The sequence below is a fragment of the Bicyclus anynana genome, chromosome 13 (assembly GCF_947172395.1).
Source record: "Bicyclus anynana chromosome 13, ilBicAnyn1.1, whole genome shotgun sequence".
Classification (NCBI taxonomy): Eukaryota; Metazoa; Arthropoda; class Insecta; order Lepidoptera; family Nymphalidae; genus Bicyclus; species Bicyclus anynana.
Genome location: NC_069095.1, coordinates 9,046,184 through 9,069,867, shown reverse-complemented (window position 1 = coordinate 9,069,867; position 23,684 = coordinate 9,046,184). Strand labels below are relative to the sequence as shown.

At 35.3% G+C, this 23,684-nt stretch overlaps 1 protein-coding gene across 3 annotated transcripts in view; it reads right to left on the bottom strand.

The window, feature by feature from the left end:
• Positions 1–23,684, bottom strand: part of LOC112051327 (lysine-specific demethylase 3A) — a 239,103-nt gene that overhangs the window by 14,154 nt on the left and 201,265 nt on the right. For 2 of the 3 annotated variants that reach the window (XM_052885108.1, XM_052885111.1), the window contains 2 exons: positions 12,641–13,115; positions 9,837–9,857 (listed from right to left, as the gene is read on the bottom strand). In XM_052885108.1, coding sequence (XP_052741068.1) covers positions 9,837–9,857; positions 12,641–13,115 — 496 coding nt within the window. The remainder of the gene's footprint in view (positions 1–9,836; positions 9,858–12,640; positions 13,116–23,684) is intronic. The other variant, XM_052885110.1, reaches the window with a different exon arrangement.

Sequence of the window (23,684 nt, the reverse complement as noted above, 5' to 3'; positions counted from 1 at the left end):
TATTGACGAAATAAACAATCGTTAAAATATAAAAAAATAGATGCAAGCAATAGGGATGATGATACTCGTAGTTTTTTTTAATTGTATATAGGTACCTACTCGTAAATTAAGATTATGCTAATAGCAATTTAGTAGAAGTAACAGGGTATCTGCGATAATTACTTTCGAAGCTACTAGGGTTATATTTGCGACACTGCCACGAATGACTCAAAAACACATTTTTAGGTCACATTGAATCCTTACATTCAATGTAAAAATGTGCTAATTTTTATCTTATTAAGATAAAAATTTTAAAATCATAATTATACTAAGAAACATTTCGACAATCTTTGTTATTTATGTACATTAATTAGTTGATAGAGTTTATTTATAATGTCTCTTATAAATCAAAATATTTAAACCATAACCATCCATCCACCATCGCCATTAAAGAAATATACTCGTAGATAGGTTTATGGTTAAAAGTATCTTTTAACCATAAACCTATCTACATATCTTCAATCATCAACATCATCTGCATTTACCACCATTTATTTGAACAATTTCTCTTTACCCCCGTATTATATTTAATGTTGCCCTTTGTTGACTTTTAATAGATACAATAAGAAAATTACTTACGTACTACGTACTTAATTAAAATCATCTGAGACTCCGTGATTACGCTTGACAATTATAGTTAAATTCCTAAGTATAGACTTTTTATTCATGTCTTCTAATCGATACAACAAAAAGTAAGGACTAAGTCAACTTATTGCGTTACACCTAGCGATTGATTAAAAAGTAAATCTACCGGTTACACTCTAATAAACTCATTCTGGCGAAAATGGAAAAGCCTTGCTTTACAACCAATAACTCATACTTGTGTTTGTAAATGAAGTTATTATTTTCTCATTAAAACTTACTTTTCAATTATGTGCATTTTAAGAAATTAAATATCACTTGTCTCAAACGGTGAAGGAAAAACATCTTAAGCAAACCTGCATACGTCTGAGAATTTTCTCAATTCTCTAGGTGTGTAAAATCCGCCAAACCCGCATTGGGCCAGCGTGGTAGACTATTAGCCTAACCCGTCTCATTCTGAGAAGAGACTCGTGCTTAACAGTGAGCCAAACATGGGTTGTTAGTGATGATTTTCTCATTGGAATCTGCGTTGCGTACCTAAAGATTACAAATTCAATGTTTCAAAAATGCTTGTGTAAACTAGACTGCTACTCGTAAACGAATTTTCATTTTAGTTTTGGAGAGCAAAAATGTAGAAACCATAATGGTATTTTTCCGTTTAGACACAACAGAGGCTTTGAAAATACACTAGGAAACTTTAATTCCGTTAACTAAAATCAAAAAGTCTGTATTTCCATAAAATTTAGAAGTGAATACCTACTTATGAAAGTCAAAAGTTTATAACTTTTACTAACAAAGATGCTTTAACATCTGTTTACAACGAACAGTTTCAAAATTAACTGTTAAATACTATCATAAGATACAAGAAATTTTGCAAAATCCGCACGAATTAATGAATCATCCATTCAATTGTTCTCTGATAATTCAACTTACAAAGTCCAACCAAAGTTTCATACTCTTTATCGAAAAGCGTCAATCTGTAAGGTAATTAAAGAGGGTAGTTACGTAAAAGTCAAAAAGGGTACAGGGGTCATGTACGTGACCCTCGGGACCTTTGTTTCGTGTGCGTAACAAAAAGGTACCACCACACCCACCAAATTGAGCACCTAAATCCGGTTTGCTTGCTGGGCTTGGAATAAATATTTCAAAATATATTAAGTAAATAGTAATAAAATAAAATAGAATCAGCCTTTGATTATTAATTACTATTACTATCGAATAATAGCGAATGCCCGCGACTTTGTCCGCCCTTAGACCTCCTCAATCCGGCCAAGTCGCAAAATCCTTTCTTAACAGACGTCTACTACTTAACTGTTAACTAACCCCTACCATCGAAAACCGCTTCGCGTACAAAGGTGAAAATCTTTGTACTTGAAGCGGTTTTTGTAATAGCTTTTAATGTATTAACACAAAGAATACCACCCCAATAACAGTACCAAGTACAATTTAATGATAACAATTTATAGATATACAATGTTCAAGTTATAGAAAAACTGTATGGATACCGCCCTGCAAAAATATGTAAAATAGATTCATAAATAAATATTAACTAACAATAGCATTTACATTTATATACTATAACTTTATTTAAGCTCTTCCGGGGTAAACTATTCTGTCAGATAATAATAAATTATTATCCTTTCTTTAAATATTTCATTTAAGGTTGTCTGGAGGAGATCGCTTTTAGCGATAAGACCGCCTTTGCGCATCTTACTTTTCTATTTTTTTTCTTCTCTTATTTTTATTGTATCTTATTTGTGTGCAATAAAGAATTAAAATAAATAATAAAACTACAGCTAGTAATAGTTGTTGAGATACAACAACAATTTGAACTGTAGTTATGAAATTCGGTATTCTAGATATGATTTCAGGATTTAATATGTAAACCAAATTTAATATTTTCATGATATATAGATTTTGAGTTATTAAATAGACAAAAGTGGCCTCTATGGCGTCAGCCGTTCTCTCGAATTTGGCAAACGCTCTCCGCGCGTATTGATTTGAGTACTTAGACATTATAGTAAAACTAACTACCTATGTACCTACGTACCTCCTGAAACTACACCGTACTATCAAGTACGATATTACTTGGCAAATCACTATCTTAGACGAAAGAGTAAAAAGGTGTTCAGAGAGCTTAATTACGAACATTTTTGTAAATAGATGGAACGCTATGATTCGATCTAAGTTGGACGCGATTGACTAAAATATCTGTTCACAAATAAGATTTGGCGATTGCGTAACTTGTTCGGATGTATTTGATAGTTCCATTTAATGAAAAACAATGTCAACAAATTAATGTCAAATCCTTAGGAAAAATGTCAACAAAGATAATGAGATGAATTGACTATAAAACGTATTCGATCGTGTTACGCAATAACCAGATCATCTGTACACGATACGTGATCATTTGGTATTAAATCGTTCGAACATCGAGGAATATTATGCAAGGCTTCATCACAATATGAGAGTAGCTTAATTTTAATTTTCTAGTAAATCTTCTGCCGCTAAAGCTTTATTGTTTTGTGGCTAAGACCAACTAGCTTAACGTCAACATCTATACTAATATTATGAAGAGGAAAGATTTGATTGTTTGTTTGCATTGAATAGGCTCCGAAACTACTAATCCGATTTGAATAATTCATTCACTATTGGCAAGCTACACTATCCCAAAGTGCTATAGGCTATATTTTATCCTGATATTCCTACGGGAACGGGAACCACACAGGTGAAACCGCGCGGCGTCTGTTATAAAATCTATAAAAGTTAACTTTTCTGTAAAATAAAAAAACTTACCTACCACTAAAATACTCGTAGATGAGATGTTTCAAATTATAAATTGAACTTTTTAAGAGGTACATTATACAGAGAATGTTGTCCATTATATTTATTAAAATATGCTATAATATAATATAAATATGTGCGTTTAGTGTGGATTCAAAAAACTAAGCGGTAAAGCCAAAATTGCTGAAATCCGCATACATGTAGGAATGTAGGTATATGAAATGCTAATAATTAGGTTAGATAGGACAAATTCTTTGGTATAGGAGGTATAAATTCTTTAGTATTAGTACTAATTCTTTTGTATAGAAGGACAAATTCTTTTGTATTCGTACAAATTCTTTTGTATAGAAGGTACAAAACAATTTGAACTAACAACAGTATTTTGTTATTTTTGCTTTCCTTATTTATTAGTTACGAATTACTTACGCTCTTGTGAAACGAGTTTAACAATAATTTGATTTATTATATGGACTTTAGTTACAATTTACCTAAAGGAAAAAAGATTTTTATTCAACAATGCAAGCTATAGTTAATGATGAATATTAATTTCGCGCCGTCTTTTAACATAAATAACTCTATCTTCTACACAATACAATAAAAAAAACAATAACATGATTCTGTTCCATACAATTCATCTATTAACAGCTGACATTGACTAAAAGCACGTCGGTGTCATTGACCTTGAACCACAAACAACTTTCCAGTATTGACGTAATCAACCTCGAAATTAATTCACGTCTATATTTAATCGTAAACAACGATTTAAATGATTTTCTGCTTCGTTTTTTTTCCTGTAGTAGTAATTTACCTTTATCTTGATTTCAAGGTTGTCTTAAATTGTATTGTTTTATTTTGTTTAATCTATTTCTGGTAAATAAAACTAATTTCATCAGGATTTTGGAATTGCATTACGGTACTATGCACTTCCCTGTGCGCCTCTCTCGTAGATAAAGATAGAGAGAGAGTGAGATGCGAGAGATATCAAAGTTATGTACCATTCATTAGTGGAATATGTCCAATATAGTGCTTTGACACAACAAACTTTGGCATTATTTGTCGCCTGTTTCATAAATCGTGTTTTAGCTAAACCGAATTCCGATTTTTTCTAAAATTCTAAAATTTGTATTTATTTTTATGAGTTGTGTTAAAACAAAATAATAATATTAGTTATATAATAAGTTTTTTTTTGTTTGGTAACAAAGTTTTTTCAAAAAAAGTTCTATTGATAACACTTTACATCATTTATGAATTCCGTTAAAGATTACGGATTATCATCATAATACTGATAAAACGGAAGTCAAGGATTAACATTATGTAGTAGGCATTGTTAGAGGATGAATCACTTTCACATGATAAATAAGCGCGACCTTCAGACGGCGATATCAAGTCTGAATAGCCCGGCGGTTTCAAGGTGGTTTGATATCCGCCTTGAAACCGTCAGGCCTGTTTAAATTAATCTCCATTAAGTCTCACTTCTAGAACATAAGTATCCATCTCTTAGTTTTTAACAATAAGATAAACTTAGTGATGTCGAAAAACATGTAAAATGAGACGGTATTATTGGCACATTTCTTAGATGTACCTACTAAGGTCAATTGAAACTTATCAATTTTTATTGTGTATCGAAAAGACTTTTTTTGGGGACATACTTAAACGACCATTTTTACGTTAACTTGGAGGTTTTATTATTTCAGTGTCAATTGATTTTGATTTTAACTGGCCATTGGATCAGCTTCCATTCTGAGAGGAGACTCGAGCTCAGCAGTAAGCTGAATAAGGGTTGATAATGATGATGATGATGATGATGATGATGATGATGATGATGATGATGATAGAATTGGCATATATGAAAATATTATATGTGCACTGCTTGTATTGTTTTCTTTTTCATTGTAATTCTACGTAATGCGAATGATTGTATACACAGAACACTTTTGTTTGCATTTCGTTGCGTAGTTTGGAGCTAGGAAGAAACTACTGTGTTATGCTAAAGACGTATTGTATGATTTCAAACTGAAATTAAAACAAAGCATAAGCAAAGTTTCCAGACTTGCATTATGTAAAACACCATTGACTTCGTTCCTTCCTTGTTTCAGTCCTGAGACTAAAGCGATTACCTACTACGGTTTATTGCTTTTATTTTTCACACAAGAAACTTTTACCGGTCCTAGAACTACCGGGAACCTCACAATAGAATCCCCACTCCTCACAATACTACAATACAGAAAATGGTTCGCAAATACAATGGAAATCTTAAAAGAACAAGTATTGCCAACTTTCATTGTAAACCTAGACTAAGGGAACTTAACGGTATGAGTATAAAGAGAGCAAAGTAAAATGCAATCATTGTATTAGTAGCTACGTTGAATTTAAACAGGGTCTGTAGCCATGTGGCACGTAGATTCTCTATCTACAAACGCTAACGCTTCGAAAACTAACAAAATGTATGGGAATGACAGATCCGATCGACGACTCGATCACGTGACCTGTAGATAGTGACTGTCATTTCCATACATATTGTTAGTTTTTGAAGCGTTAGCGTTAGTAGAAAGAGAATCGACGTGCCACATGGCTACAGTTCCAGATCAATAATAATAAGCAATCGATTGTTGTGGGTTTTAATCAAAATCAAAAACAATTCGATTATTTTAAATAAGTTTCAAGGTATTCGTTCTCGTAAGGTTACTCGTTCTTTTAAAAAGTAAAGTTTTCCGTTTGTGCTGACTACCACTGCTGTGGAAGGCATAAAATCAATTAGTTATCAATTTACCGCTTCAGTGGTAGACGCTAAGTGAGTGGGTGAGATACCCACAGGGAAAGGAACAAGGAAAAACAACGATGGAGTCTATAAAAGCGCAGTGAATTAAATAAAACATAATTATAAGCAGTTTATATTTTTAGTATTTTGTCTTTCCGTAAAAGAAGTGTCAAGAATCACGACTGACATAAAATTGACAATAACATATGACTGAAAAATTGGGTTTGAAAACTAGCACAAGATTCGCTAGAGATCCAGAATAAGAGGGTTTAGGCCTTAGTCCATCACGCTGGCCCAATGTGGATTGGCAGACTTCACATACGTAGAGAATTAAGAAAATTCTCAGGTAGGTATGCAAGTTTCATCTCAATGTTTTTCCTTCGCCGTTTAAGACACGTGATATATAATTTCTTAAAATACACTTAAATGGCATGCTTGGAAGTGCATGCCACGGACCAGACTTTAATCTACGATCTCCGGATCAAAGGCAGAGGTCACGTCCATTGGGCTATCGCGTCTCCAAACGATTAATATTAAACAATTAATTATTCTATCTCTAACGTAAAATGTAATTAATATACATATGATTAAATAATTGTGAACATATATTATTTACCTATACTACCTACTCGTATCCAAGAGTTGAAATGTTGTCATAATTATATTGAATAAATGTGTGAATTGCAAGCTTAAATACGTACATCTATAACTTCAATTAATTTGCAGTGACCATGAAAATATTATATTGAGAACGTCGTCTTTGTTATAATAACAAAGATTTAATAAATAATAATAATAATTTAATTACATGACGACGCGTATTGTGAGGAGGTTTGTCGCTCTGGAGCCCTGACCACGCACCGATTGCTTGGGCACTCAAATGTCCCTCAGAGGGAGGGTAGATTTTTTGTTGCATGAGCAAAATGCTAATTTTGTAGCTAATTAGCATAGTTTTAACGTGCCACTTGCGGTCCGCGTATAACCTATCTACATCTTTTTTCTTCTAACATCATTGGTCACATTCGTACAATACTCCCCTACTCAAGATTAATTTTGAATTGTATCAATTAATAATAGTCGGAAACTGTGTTTATAAATGGTGATTTATTTACAAATCATTTTATAAATTACAGGTTTTGCCTAGTTAATGACAACCACAGATTACTTACTGAGAATTTATTGTTATCCTTGTGGCAAACAAATTACTAACGTCAATGGATGTATGTGTAATAGTTCGGAATCCCGCATACCTACCTACAAAGCATTAGTAAACTATTAGTAAACATATACCTACCTCGGAAGTTTATAGATCAAGCAATTTTCATCTAATGATCGAACCATGCATTTTTGATGTGAAGTTAAAGTTAAGTTAGTTTAACGGTATTGTGATTTTTCTAAGTTAAATACTAGCCCAGGATCCGTAGAACATTTTTTACAACTGATAACTATCAAGTTTATTTTTTGTGAGTAACTTTATCTCGATGAGACGATCAACTTTTTTATTTACGAAAATTCTTGATGCGCGTAGCTAACAGAGTTACCAGGAAATGAAAATTTCTGAGCGTCGAAACGAGATAATGTACCACACAATTTGTAGGACATTGTGGCTGTTAAGTTGTATAACTATTAATTAAGCTACAGTAAAAAAAAACAGCTGGTTAAACTTTTAATAACCTCGTAATTGATACAACAAGTTGAGAGGAGGGTACTTTATAAAAAGTTATTACTAACCAGATTCTACGGATCCCTGACTAGTAGTGGCGTGCGCAAGGGCTTTAAATAGGGGAGCCTAATATACGAACAAAATGGAAATTCCGTTCTCAATACAGGTTTGTAACGAGTTCACTTTTGCATCGTTGAAGTGCACGCCAACGACTGTCGGTGATCGAGACCGATATATTCCGGAAAGTAGGAAAAGGTATAAACGATTGCAGTGAATAAACACGCCTTATTCGTAAAGGGAATTAATTACCCATCTCCGGTCCTGGACCTACCCTAACCACCTGATATTTTACCTATATCTAAAAAAATCTTAATAATTCTCCTCATATACTATACTTCAAAGGACACTGTTTTATTGATAAAACATACTGATAAAATAAACGTTTCTTTTCTTTAATAAACTTACTTTTATTAAGCCAATAATTTAATCAGATCCTTATTAATACATCATAATATTATCTTATACTTTTATACGGGGGCTAACCTGGGTTCTCGGGGTTGTATTTGCCGATGAACATTCCCCTTTATTTTGAACCGTTTGTTTAATTGATAAACTTTTCTTTATATTACAATGTCTGTAGTATTATAAATAAATGAATTCTGTGTACATAATATATTCAAATTTATTACTTGTAGATGGTTAACAATTAAGTATTCGTTACTAGTAATACATTTTAAGCAAGTAATATAAACCTGCGTTGTGCAAAAGGATATTGCGACATAAAACGCGGCTATTTTAATCTATTGTATGTAAATTAATAATTTATTTAAATTGTACAATGTCCGTGACAATAGGCTGCGGAAGTGACCCTTCCTTCGCGATATTAGGAACAGATATAGGCGCGGGAATGCAAAATGAGCAGAATTGGACTGTAAATACTGTATAAATAGTGTACTGTATAATATTTAAACAAAAATATAAATAAAAGTTAACCTAAACCGTAAGTTTACCTAAACTGAAGGTTGCCTGAAAGAAATCGCTACTTAGCGATAAGGCCGCCTTTTGTATGCTGATCTTTTCTTAATGTGTTTTATTTCACTTGTATTTGTCTATACTTTATTTCACTTCTATCTATCTATCTAAACCTGACAGTACACAAAAATATTTATTTAATTATAATTGCTGATATGCCCGCGACTTCAAGGTTTTCTTTTCTTTACTATCCCTCTTACTGGTAGATAGATGATGATATATATATATAGATGATAGATGACTTTTCAGCAGGCTAATGAAATATTTTTGACGTATGCTAGTTGATTTATACGGAATTGAGAGTCTATGTAAAATTATCATCCGGTGCTTACTGGTGGATATCACACAGTAGGTAAATGACATATTGTCAATTGATTTGTTTATTTTATTAGTTTGATAATAAAGACCAAAATAATGAATAGGCCAACAGGAGTGATATCTTAAAGTATGAGCTCAATGGTTATGATATGCTCATAAATTACGTATGCTACGTACGTTATTTATCAAGTTCATATGGATTACAACATTCGTCTTAATAGCTTTCCCATTAGGTACCAGATTGGTGGATTGGTTGGATAACAGACGAAAATGACATTCGTAGAATAGGAACAGTAAGCTATCCATAAAAGATATATCAAATACATACTTATATACCAACTGGTACCATCACGGACTTTTTGTATTATTATCTATGAAAGAGGAAAATACTTCCCATGCATTGTTTTGTTATATCTCAAAGGCATTAAATATACGAAGAAAACGAGTCCAACGAGATATTAAAAAATTAAATGTTTCCAAAAAAACCAAGAACCTTCCCCTGAAATACGTTTTCCATTTAAAAAAAACTTCAGATCGGTACATCTGCCTGCGAGCTTCGATGCCACAGACAGACACAAATATATAAGGTTAATCACCACAGCATGAAATTTATTTAAATTTATTAGTGACGTTTATATATAGAATAATATTATTACCAACCTCGAGAGTTCTTGAAAGTCACTACATTTTCATGTTGCGATGTTGGCAGTATGAAACAAGGAAAATACATAGCTACTTAATTTAATTTAACAAACGTATTGTACAACATAATATACAATTACATGTTTATTTTATTAATTAAATGTATGTTATTTCAATAGTGCCTACATAGTTCAAAGTTCATAATTTACATTCCAAAATTAATAAATAAGTTAGCTTAACGATATAAGATTAATAGTTAATAACTGTCTATTAGTCATATATATAGATTTTCCGAGAAAACAATGATCATTCATTTTATAGGAAGACTGGGTATTTCCATAACATTTTGCATTTCATTTAATTATTTCTTCTTAGTGTCTTAGTGGAAATAACTATAAATTAAAATTATTAAGAAGATGATTTTATACATGAACGCACTGATACTCTACATTATTTACGGTTCTGCCGATTTGCTGTACAGTGAACAGCTCCCTGTTAATCCCAACCAATATTATTAACCTAGATTAAGGATTATCCTAGATAGTTGAATAATCTACGATTTTATAAATTACGAACGTGAGTTTCCTTTGTTTATTTATAAAGCCAATTTCACGCTTTAAACATTCAACCAATCAAAGTTACAAATTATACATATGAGGATGTACAGAAACGCTAAAGAACCTTTTATCCAGAAAACATTACTGAGGTATAGAAAAATTACTTTTAGAAAACTATTTTACGAGCAAAGGTAAGTTGAAAAGGAAGTGGCGATTAGGAGAAAAGATTAGCGTATAAATACAAAGACAATCTCGAAAATTAACGGCTATGGGCCGCACTTGAAACCGAAAGGTCTTAGGATCGAACCTTGCCAGAAACAGATTGAGAGAGTGTGATGCCCATACCTTGTTAATTTTATAAAGGTTAATAAAAGTCTACCATAGGTCTGGCGGAGATATCAGTAGCGAAGGTTGGAATATTGTCGAAGAAAAGGAAATTCATACAGCGTTATATGGTTTCTCATATATCCATACATACTACGAGTATATACAATATTCGTTATACAATAATGAATATATTGTATGGATTTTTAAACGGTAACCCGGTAGGAATCGGCTTGTATGAACTCTTCTGGACATAAGGTTTTTCGTATGATCCTGAATAAAATGTAAAAATAACGCTTATGCTTTGCCGATTGAGGGTCTGGATGTTTGAATCCTGCTGCCTGTCAAATCGATCATGGACCTCTAGTTGCCTATACTGTAATTACGTACGATACTCCTTCCACGAACCTACGTAGTATTATTACTTGGAAGAAGTATCGTCGTCATCAACCCATATTCGTCTCCTCTCAGAATGAGAGGGGTTAGGCCAATAGTCCACCACGCTGGCCCAATGCGGATTGGCAGACTTTACACACGCAGAGAATGAAGATAATTCTCTGGTATGCAGGTTTCCTCACGATGTTTTCCTTCACCGATTGAATTTAATTGACCACCGTGATATTTAATTTCTTAAAATGCACACAACTGAAAAGTTGGAGGTGCATGCCCCGAACCGGATTCGAACCCACACCCTCCGGAATCGGAGGCAGAGGTCATATCCACTGGGCTATCACTGCTCTATTAAGAAGAAGTATCATGGACTGACAAACTTTACGGGAAGGATATAAAGTGAATATTAAATTGATTTATTTTCAGGAAATGTTGGCATTACAATGTTTAAGTGCGCAGTACTAGCTTAATAAATAGATAGTGTAGCACAGTGAACATTACTTGAGGATGCGATTCGGAGAAAAACTAACGTAGATGATATATTTGTCGGGCTGGGCCCTGTAGCGGGTATTCTGTAACTAGAATATTTTTATAACTCGATAATGCGAGGTCTCGAATTCATTTCTATCTCTCTGTTTAACACGATAATATGGATAGAGAGACATATACGAATCCGAGACTGCAGAGTTATAATTTAACATGATTCCAGAATAGCCGGCTGTTCGAAGGCGTTTAATGGCGGTAGTATAAAAAACTGATTCGTTGGTGTGGTTAGTTGGTGGTTGGTGTCGGATCATTCCGGGTTCGATTCCTGTGTTTAGAATTCTTAACCAGGAGTTGGGAAGTTGGTGGTGTTACAGCCACGTGCCCCGGAGAGCACGTTAAGGCGTCGGTCCCGGTCATTATCATTAACATCTGATAGTGGTCGGTAATAAAATTAATAACATTGACGCAGCATGGTGGGTCTTAGCTTCAATAACTCTTATTTATTAGTGGGCCATTCAAATAGACTAATAGTTATGGTAATATTTATGGTAGACGTCCACTGATCCGCATATCGGACGCATCGCATTGAACGAAATTTTAAGTTTACGTTAGATAAAATCCGTTCAATGCGATCCGTACGATGCGGAACAGTAGACGCACTATATAGCTTTCTATACAAAGAATCTGTTTGATACGATGCGTACGAGGCGGATCTGTGGACGTTTAAGTTATAACGGTCATACTACATACAATATTATAATTATAAAATATCTTCAAACGAATCTCTTCGAGTAACTATGATTGAACTTCACGTACAGTTAAGTTGAATTTAATGATCTATGTCTAATACTATAAAGCTGAAGAGTTTGTTTGTTTGAACGCGCTAATCTCAGGAACTACTTGGACCGATTTGAAAAATTCTTTCAGTGTTAGATAGCCCATTTATCGGGGAAGGCTATAGGATATATGTTATCTCTGTATTCCTACGGGGACGGGCACCACGCGGGTGAAACCGCGCGGCGTCAGGTAGTCAACAATATAGTTATATAAAAGAAGGCAACTAACCGTAGCAGTCTTTCATGTCTCTCTCTGTCGTAGGTGGCGGCCGCGATGTACTCGTCGCCGATGGCGTGGTGCAGCGGCGCGTGGATGGGCGGCTGGTAGCGCTGCTTCCACAGCAGCTCGCTGGGGTAGAGCGCGGGCGGCGGCGGCGGCGGCAGGTGCAGCAGCGGCGGCGGCGGCCCGCCGTAGTGCGCCATGCCTCGCCACTCCTCCACGGAGCTGGCCGACCCGCCGGACCGCACGCCGCTCACGCCCGAGTCGCTGCGCTCGTCCGCATCGCGCGCGCACACTATCACACAGTCGTCCTCCTCGGAGGCCACGGCGCCGCCAGCACCATCCGCGCCAGCACCGCCCGCACCCGCACTCGCACTCGGCACTTCGACACTCTGCGCGCACTCGGCCTGCCCTTCCTCCTTTACGCACTTTTCCTCACTCACCGCCCCCACATCACCACTCGCACTTACACTTTCTGCGACACCTGCAACAATACAAACAAATCGTTAATCATCCACTTCGATTCCACTTTAAAACAAAAAGGAGACCCCCGAGATACCATACTTGGTGAAACAAAATGACAATTATCCGCCAGATACAATTTATGAACAAAAGTGTTAAACGCGTGCTACGGTAGTTAAATTGTTGTTCGCAGTTGTAATGACGTGTTATTGTTGTGTTCAACATGTTATTGATTAGTTTTCATCCTTCTCCTAACAAGTTAGCCCGTTTCCACCTCAGATTACATCATCACTTACTCATAGGTACGTCGCTAAACATACATGAGGTAAAGAAACTTGACGTGTTTCAAGTTCATTATTTTTAACGATTAACCGTCAACGGTTTGGAAAAGAATCAGAGCATCGAATAAAAACAACTTCCAATTTCTCGGAACAGAAGTGAAAATACAGACAAGGTCACAGTGAACGGTTTTCAAATAGACATTCAGATGAAATATCTATTTGGAAACACTTAAACAAAAAATAGAATTCACATAAACGATGAATGATTGATCAAAATCAGACTAAGAGCGAAATTAAATGAAGGAATAATAAATAACTGATTACAAGTATCAGCAAATCGGCTGACAAATGGTTTACGTCAGTGATTCAGTATGCCGATGCGAACACGTTTGGAGACTAGCCAATATCAGCTCATTCACACTACACCCACACGGTCGCAAAAATGTGTCGCTATGACACAGCTTTTCACATATCCAATTAAATTTACGAGCACTCAATAAACATAGACAGGTTTACAAACAGAATTTAATTAAATATTAATTAAAGTTAATCAGACTTGATGACATTGATAATATGAATAATAGCTAGTTATTGTATGCAGATGAAACAGATCGTGATAAAAAGTCGACACGATTAAAACCGCTTTAGTTTTTACCGACCGCGAGAGCAAAGGTTTAATAATAACATAATCAATACGTCACAGACAGGCTATAAATACCGGAACAGGAAGATGACATCGTTGGGCGTTGTAGAATGCGAATCCATGTTGGCTTGGCACAGTCGCTAAGTATTGCGTGTTCCGAACAGAGAGCCGACGGACACGTGAATGACTGGCCCCCCGCCAAATGTGCAGGCAACATGGCGCGATCTTCGCGATCGGGGGCAAAGTGGCAAAAACACCAAATACCGTCATCGATTCATCAAACATATTTCATATTTTCAGCTAAATTCTAAATCGGTCATCCGATAAAGCCACCAATGCAGAACTATAAGTGCAAAACGACAAACTTTCATCGCTGTATCATGAAAAGAAACTAAATCCAAAATAGTAATATTAAATGCTAACTTTGTCAGTTAATGAAGCAATAAGGAATAACATTTTATACTGTGATACATTTGTTTTGTAACAATCATACCATAAATAGCTATAATAGTAGTTAATATATAACATATATAAAAGACATTATACTCAATCCTTTATTCAATGCAAATTTAACAATGAGAAACTCGCCACACTTAAAGCTTTATATAGAAAAAAAACAAAACTCACAATAACTGAGAGGATGTTCTAGTTAACATTTGCATATAAAATGACTTGAATTTGCATTCAAAGTAAGTAATTCCTATTAATATAGCTATCAACGAAATAAAAAAGGACAATAAAAGAAACGGTTAGCATTGGATTATATCATAACAGAATAAATTAAAGTGTCCGTTTGCAATATTAAAATCCGACACGAAACCATGCACAAAAGAACAAGCCTGCGTGTCGTGCGAGCCACAATGGAATTTTAATGAGAAGCTGTTAACGGCGATGCGCATTTACATAATCGCATAAATAATTAATTATTCATAACAAACATAAATACGTACAGAAGAAACCGACCAGTCGTGGCACTTCGAATGGTTTATGTATTCAGGCGTGCGTGTAATAATAGATTCCATCTCGGCTCGTTTGTGTAATGATAACAATTGTTTACGATACGATCGTAATGTTTCGTCGGGAAGTCGGTCATCGTTAATAGCCTCTGCGATTGCTTATCGAAGAACCGGTCGCAGCGAAATAGCATCCGCGTAACTTTGCATGACTAACGACATTGTTTTCCATCTATGCAGATAAACACACTCGTGATATGTACGTTATAAAAAGTAATATTCAAGAATTCAAATTCTCACGTCATTCTTATCTGACGTGAAGTTATCCAAACAAATATTTTATCTTTTCGATAAAAATAGGAATGATATACGATAGAAAGGGTCAGATATCAATAAATTCCTCGCTCTATTAAAAACAGTAAACGATAACATTATCAAAGATACTAAATACATAATTGGTTTTGATAATTAAGTAGACAGACAAAAGCATATTAAACAATTCTTGAGTGAGCAGTTCAATGTTTACAATGATAGAATCCCTGAGAAAACAAACTACTGAGTGGCTGTAAACAATAGCGCCGAGACAATGCGACAGTGATCAGCGCTCGGGGACAATAGGGTAACAAATAACTCTGAGGGGGAAGTGCGGCAACGTGCACCGCGTGACAGCAGCTGATTGACAAGACAAACGGTGAGGCGGGGCCGGTGAGAGAACATTTCATTAGATAGGTAGAAAGGAGACGCAAAAAGTTCAACAGACATTCGTTCCGAGAAGGCAGCGGCCGATGCGAATTCTGATCCTTATTGAATTATTCATGAATACGATTTGTAGGCACATCTATTGCACTAATACACGAACGACTACCACTAAAATGGCAATGTTAATAAAACACGCCAACCAGTTATTTGGGTTGCGAGAATATAAATGGTATAAGACTGAAAACGATTACTTAAACATTTCTTACGTCAGCCAATAGCTAACTAGTTGGATCGGGATTGGAATTTAAATAATTCAACTCATCTTGCAAACATTTTCCATGACCACAATCACGCCTTCCGAGAATAAATTCCTGCGTCAGTTGTAAAGTGGCCAATAAAATGAGGACGCGATGATGTGAACGAAAACGAATAGTTCTGAAACTTTATTGCTCATGAAATGTAAGCCTATCGGGTAAACCTATCAACCGAGAATGAGTTTAAATACCTGCATCATCCAATGCTATTAGGTGTAGCTATTTGAAGCACCATTTGCATAATAAAGTACGAACAGGTAGCAGAACAAACTATAGCCGTTGGAAACTTAGTCATGACTTCGTTAAACAACAATGTGTGAACTAAGTCGGAAAGAAATAACAAGTTTACATCCAGAAACGCCACAACTACCAGCATTAATGATTCCGATAACGAAGCACTGTTTGTTGACTGTAGAGATCTCGTTAAAATCATTAGAGCGTACAGCCTCGCCGAGCGTGTAATGAACACTTCCAGTCGGACAATAACCGCTACTTAATAGGATATTTAACAGCGATGTAGCTTTCTCTGTAACCATAAAGCAATTATCTCGACATTACTTGATTACGTAATATACTTGTCTGTAATTTTAACTTGTTGTGCGAATAAAGAACGTAAGAGATTACCGCAAAACCGCAAGTCATATACAAGATTATCCCCAATGACTAATGACTAATAACTTCATCTGATTTTTGAAAATTTAATGTTCTATCGTATCTTTTACTATCAGAATTAGCACTCTTTTTTACTATCAATGTTTTAATACAAATTCTGTAATCACACTAATCAATCACATAACGGCTGACAGTTTCCAAACTATCTAGACATTTTGAATCAAACAAATTATCAAGACCTACTTGATTTCAAAAATTCCTTTGTATGCACGTTTCCGAATTAAAATATCTTAACTACTGACTTCCGTATCGTATTTCCTGGTGCATGTGTTATTCAACTCAATAAAAAGTGATCGTGATCGGCCAACGGATCGGATATCGTTATTGGTAATGCACTGCCTTGAAGGTTGTATTATGGTTTCATAGTTGCATCACGACTAACTACGCTACATACTCACAACCGCATCGCGTAAGTAATTGTGCAATAAAATCACGAATTGCATACTGTTTTAAAACGTCTACTCGTGTTTTTATTAGATAGTTTCTGTTAATCTTTAGATATAATCTAAATCACTATAGATCGCGCTTTTGTGTCTGTTTTACATCTATTTCCTCCATTTGGTTTAGAGACATTTTTTAATCTCTTATCTTTTTCTTAGGTAGGTACATAGCTATAGATGCGATCTTAGGACGTGCGCATTGTTTTATGACTATAATCTTGCAAATTCCAGATCATTCGAACTATCTTGTCCTGTTTTACATCTCGTTTTGTAATATATTTATTAAAAGATGGATTCTTAGATAGAACAGACAAGTTGTTTCATTTGCTTAAGATACATCTTTAAATCTTTTGTATGTAAATATCGATTTTCATTACTTTTAAGTTTAACTATACCTATAGTTTCAACATTACTACCAACGCAAACAACCCTCTAGACCTCTGTTATTACATTTTATTTTTTCATTTGATTTGGTTTAGAGTTTTAACTTTTAATCTCTAAGATATGTTTTTAGGAGGTACTGTACTGTAATGATACAGAGTGATAAAATCTTAATTATGCTATATTCTAACATTTAAACTATAATTTTATTTAAGTACTTGAAATTATTCAAGTTTGAATTATGTGTCTTTAAATAAATCCAAGCTATTTTCTTGTTTGTTCTTTCTGCTCAGATAACCTGAATAATAACTATTTATTTTTTGACCGCACTGAGTGCTTTCGAATTCAATTAATAAATTGGTACAGTATGTCGTCTATCAACGTTACAAAAAAACCAGATCCTTAATGTATTATACTCGATTGCAATCGTTGAACTAACAGTTGTAAAACAAGTAAGTACTTACTGGTGGAAAGTGGGTAGAAAGCACTCAAAAATCTCCCGTAATTATAAATGTTTACGGCGGCACTGACAACAAATCACTATTTCAATGTGTCTCACAACTCAATTTACTCTATAACATCGGCGAACAAACACCAAAAGTTCAAAGTCACAATCACAAAAATATCCAGGCTATAAAAAGGATCCTCCACGAAGCTGCGACCGTTGAAAATTAAAAGCAATCCACTCAGTGCGTCCTTGAAAGCGGTCAGGAAATCGAAGCAGTCAAGCGTACACCTGCACACACACTAACACCACTCGAGTCGGATACTACGTAGCTATAGCGTACAGCTTTAATGTAATTGAACAAAGATCACGACTGTGCTAAACTGATTCGTTGCGGCACAGACGTGCGAAAGCCACGACGGCGCACAAAGAACTGAAACGCGGGGAAGTGGCGGTCCGAGGAGCGGGGGCCGAGGGGGCAGACCGCGCCAGTCTCACGACGTCGACGTAGCACAACGTAGCAACAAGTGAACGGCAGTGCGGGTGTGAGGTGAGGCAGGAGACGAGGGATGGAAAAGGGGAGCCTCGCCCCGCGCATACAAAGAGCGCGCACCTGACGGCAATGCATGCAGCACCCGACACCCGTCCGACCAACTGGGCACATCACTATCAAAGTATAGCAACAGCAACAGCCGCAATAAACGTAACAGGAAGGGCAGATGTCGATAATCACGATACGCGATGTGAGCTAGTCGTTACAGCATGCGAGTATGCAAACGACCCGTGATAAAAACTCGACGTACGCATTGCACGCGGCATGGGTGCGTTAAATATCGGGCACCCATAAGCCGTAACTAATTGATCATTGTTATTTAATTGTCTTTTGAAAAAGTTTTTACTTTAATTTAGCCATGTAAATACGACTCATATTTCCCTTTTCTTGGAAGTAATCATGAAGCTTGTTTAAACCATGCATTTAAATGTCCCACTCAAACCTATAAACAATCAAGTTTTAAATCTCACATTACCTCAATAAGTATTAAATGTACATACCTAATTATCACACTGTTTTATTGATTATTAAAAAACTTCGATAGTTTGTCAAAACAAATATAACCCTTTAATATAATACACCTTCTTAATTAAGCATTAAATATTCTTACGGAAAACCATAAAACCCAGTCATACAGTTAGGTAGGTAAGTATAAAATGTTTATTTTAAACAATAAAAGTGATAAATTGATTTCGAGGAAACGACTACCTATCTACCTGCCATCGTGCAAAGCGGGTTTTTGTCAGCAACAAAAAATCTACCTAGGTACCTACGATTAACGAATTTATCAATTCGTTGAATCAGGACAAGATATTTGTTCGGATATAACGGGCTTTTAAAGGTTATATCAGATAACAGATGACAAATAATAATAAATGTTTGTATCCTTATATTAAATGTACAGTATTACTATTTACTATTTAGATTCAGATATAGTAGATATGTAGATTTTAGTGGAAATTCAGGTCAAATGACAAATACATGCATGCAGTCATATTCACTATATTTGACGTATGCTATTTGATATGTACGAAATAGAAATTCTATGTAAAAATGTCATCTGGGTGCTTACTGGTAGATCACACAGTACGTAAATGACATTTTGATGTTCATTTTGATAGATTGATAATAAACATCAAAATTTTAATAAAAAAAATTCAACCGACTTCCAACTCAAAAATTAAACTAAACTAAAAAGCAAAAAATAACATCTTACCTATGTGCTACCTTCTGATCAGTTTGAAGGCGGTGCCAAGCCAGTGATGTTTTAATTCAAGCCGTTTAAATTACACAATTTTTTTTATTAAAATTTTTATTTTTTAATTTTTAGTGTTAGCACACCTACTGAATGTGAACAAAAATTAATGAGCAATTAGTTGAAACGTTATTTTCTTATGATAAGTATCTAAGTCCGACAATCCCAATTTTAAAAATACTACCTTAACTCATATACGAAATTTCACTCCCCCTTTATCCACACGTAATATGAATATTCAGAAAAACGTGAAAGGTGACTGTCCTCCGTCTTCATCACCAGACCCCCTATGCAGTCACAATCCATATGGGTGGAAAGTTCTCATCAATATAACATTTATCAAGTCTAAACACAAGGTAGCTACTGTGAACCGTCGAGGAGTTCCCTTAACTCTCCTTCATCTCCATCACCAGACCCCTAATACAGTCACAATCTATCCAGGTGGAAAGTTCTCATCAATACAAAATTATCAAGTCAAAACACAAGGTAGCTACTGTGGACCGTCGAGGAGTTCCCTTAACTATCCTTTGTCTTCATCACCAGACCCCTAATACAGTCACAACCCATCTAGGTGGAAAGTTCTCATCGATACAAATTTATCAAGTCCAAACACAAGGTAACTACTGTGAACCGTTGAGTAGTTCCCTTAACTCTCCTTCGTCTTCATCATCAGACCCTTAATACAGTCACAACCCATCTAGGTGGAAAGTTCTCATCAATACAAAAAAATCAAGCCCAAACAAAAGGTACCTGCTGTAAATCGTTGATGAGTTCCATCGTCTGTGTATCGGCTCCATCATCAGACCAACTCCAGACCTTCATAAAATTGTAGTGGTTTAAAATACCTTATGGAAACACTAACAAACGCACTAGCCGTCTTTACGATTTTCGAAAGTTCCCCTCGATTTCTCCAGGATGCCATCATCAGATCCTGACATGAAAAAAATGGGACCACCCTGGAATCAAACCTTTCAAAACAAAAAAAGAATTTTCAAAATCGGTCCACAAATGACGGAATTATCGCTGGACATACATAAAAAAAAAAAAAAAAACATACATACAGCCGAACGTAGAACCTCCTCCTTTTTGGAAGTCGGTTAAAAATAGTGATTAAGCCAGCGAGCTTGACAACCGTTCAACCTTTCTAAATCTTGTTTGTAGATATCGGTACAGTCAAAGAAAAATATTCAAGTCATTAATGATTAGCGGATACGATACAAATACAATAAACAAGCACAAGTAGATCTATGTACGAGGAGAAACATAAACAAAATATCGATCGTTGACCAACATGCCAGGCGTATTTAACAACTTGCCAACAATTTGGCACCGGCCCAACTATTCCGTGACACTGTCGTATAGATTGCCTTTAGTTTTACGACTCAATGCAATAGCTAATCTGACATCCGCTCTATTTTCTACCTAAGAGCGAGGGCACAAAGTCAGCTAACGCCAATCCAGATAGATACTCGTACATTAGTCGAAACTCGAAACCTTACAATTTGCTCCAGCCTCCAATACGAGTTGGTAAGCTGGTTATTATTAAAGACTTCAGATAAGGAGGCCAATTTCTTTGGAAAACAACTATACATCATATGTTGAAAAAAATTGTATAAGTGGCGATTTTTACCAAGACTAGCATTGCAAAAAGGATGTCTCTAAAAAAAACTCTTAAAATTACTGTACTTAAACAGTAAAGCTGTTATACAACTGTAATACAGATTAAAACTTGTTACATCTTCGTGCTATAGTTAGAAACCTTTTGTTAAAGGGATTAAATAATAAAATAAGATTGTTGTTCCACTAAATCGATGTTTGTACTGAAAGATTTTTTTTTGAGTCTAATCAGTCATGAATACTCTCCGGCACGTAAATCAGCACAAACTTGCACGCGAAATGTTGTTTTTTTTTTCGTAAAACCATGCAAAGAGGTCGTGTGTCTGTTTTGGCCTTGTGCTAATCGTGTTAGCGGTAGCACGCGAATAACTAATGCCGTGTAATTTGCACGTACAATGCACCGGTAACCAGCTTTTTAAGTCACAACTCAAATGTTACATTAAGGGTTCGCCTAACTTGCTCGTAATTATTTAATAGTTTCAAGTTGGGCGACTTACTTGAATGCTACGTGTATTTCATGTTATTCTAGTTTCGCTTGTTGGTTAAAACTTTTAACGATCGTCTCAAAGAATAACATTATTAAAACTCTTCGTAAATTTGTTGGCAACAAATATTTTGTTATTATCTTCATTATTCAAATCAATTGAGTTCAGATTAACCATTGAGTTATCAAATGTTTTAGGAATGGTTAATAACTATTGCTATAAACGGATTTTGCGAATCAACGGTTCACGGTATCAAATACATCGGTTTACCATTTTATCGGACGATATATCTGATACCCATTTCATTAAACCACAGGTTACCAAAAAGAGATTCAACTCAATTAACAATAAAGTTCGGCGTAAATTCTTACCCTAAAATATATCCTGAGTAAATAGCTGTTCTTAAAATATAGTCCCCGTGGCCGAAAATCGGTCAGTCGGACTTTATTATCTCTTGGAACACACGAAAGCGCAAAGTCAAAACATCCTATATCACAAGTCCTGCTTATATTTCTCTATACAACCTGAGGCCGTTAACCGAACGCGGGCCTGTTATGTGACTCACGTTTCTTTAATTACCTACTCGTTTATTTGGTTTCCTTTGAAATGGATACAATGAAGTGATTGGGATAACAGCTTTAAAATTAGGAGACGCAAATCGTCCGCATCATGGTAACGACGACCTTTGAGATACGTATCACATATATATGACTTTATTGGTGTCTACAATGATAAAGCAAAGACTTAGAATATACATATTTGTTTACTGATTAGTTATTTTTCGAGCACAGCTATTATTAATGTTATGTTCCTTCTCATCATCATTAGCATCATCATCAGGAAATAGGCCTCTCGCGTGAACGTTCAATTAAAACGGTCTCGAGCCGCAAACATCCAGCGGCTCTCTGCAACCCGCTTGATGTCCTCGGTTCACCTAATGGGAGGTCGCTTTCCAACAATGCGGGGTCGCCATTTCAGCACCTTGAGACCCTAACGTTCGTTGGCTCTTCGAACGACGAGTATTTGCCCTGCCCTTTACTACTTCAGCTTCGTGACTCACAGAGCTATGTCGGTGACTTTGGTTCTTCTTCGGATCTCCTCATTACTAATTCGATCATGCACAGAAACTTCAACCATTGCTCGCTCCATCGACCGCGGAGTTTTTATAAAGGCCACAGTAAGCGACAAAATTATTAGTTCCATATTATAAATAATTATAAACATAAATTCCAAGACATTCACAGTGTTACCTACGTTATCTAGTATAATTTGGATTTTACTCTATTAATTGACCTTCCGTAATCCATTCAAATCTCCAAATTCGGTTGATTTATCAATAAAATATAAATAAATATCGCCATCGACATAAATTATACTACATTACATATATTTTCGGCATCCACAAGGCCTTTAATTTGATATGAAACTCGATACATATCTCAAACTTGTTATTTTCCTCGAAGTATTTTTATCCATTGGATTTGTCATGACATTTTACAACGAATGGCAAGCGTAAAACGAAGCGATATATCAAAATGTAGAGTAGATATTTTGGGAAATTTATAGTCTACTTATATAAAGGTTGAAACAACGAGTATAAACAGTATCGGAATGAGGATATTACCAAAAACAGATTTTTGCAACATTTGACCTTAAATATGACGCTCACATGTGACCTCATGACACTTTTGAGACATCATTTAGAACGCCAAATAAAGTTTTATACATAGCTTATTCAGCATTATTTATAGCATGGACCATTTTTATATTGGATTGGACTATTAGAGAAAAATATAAAACACTAACGCGTTTATCTGCTTTAACTGAGGATTTTATACAACTTGCGGGAATAT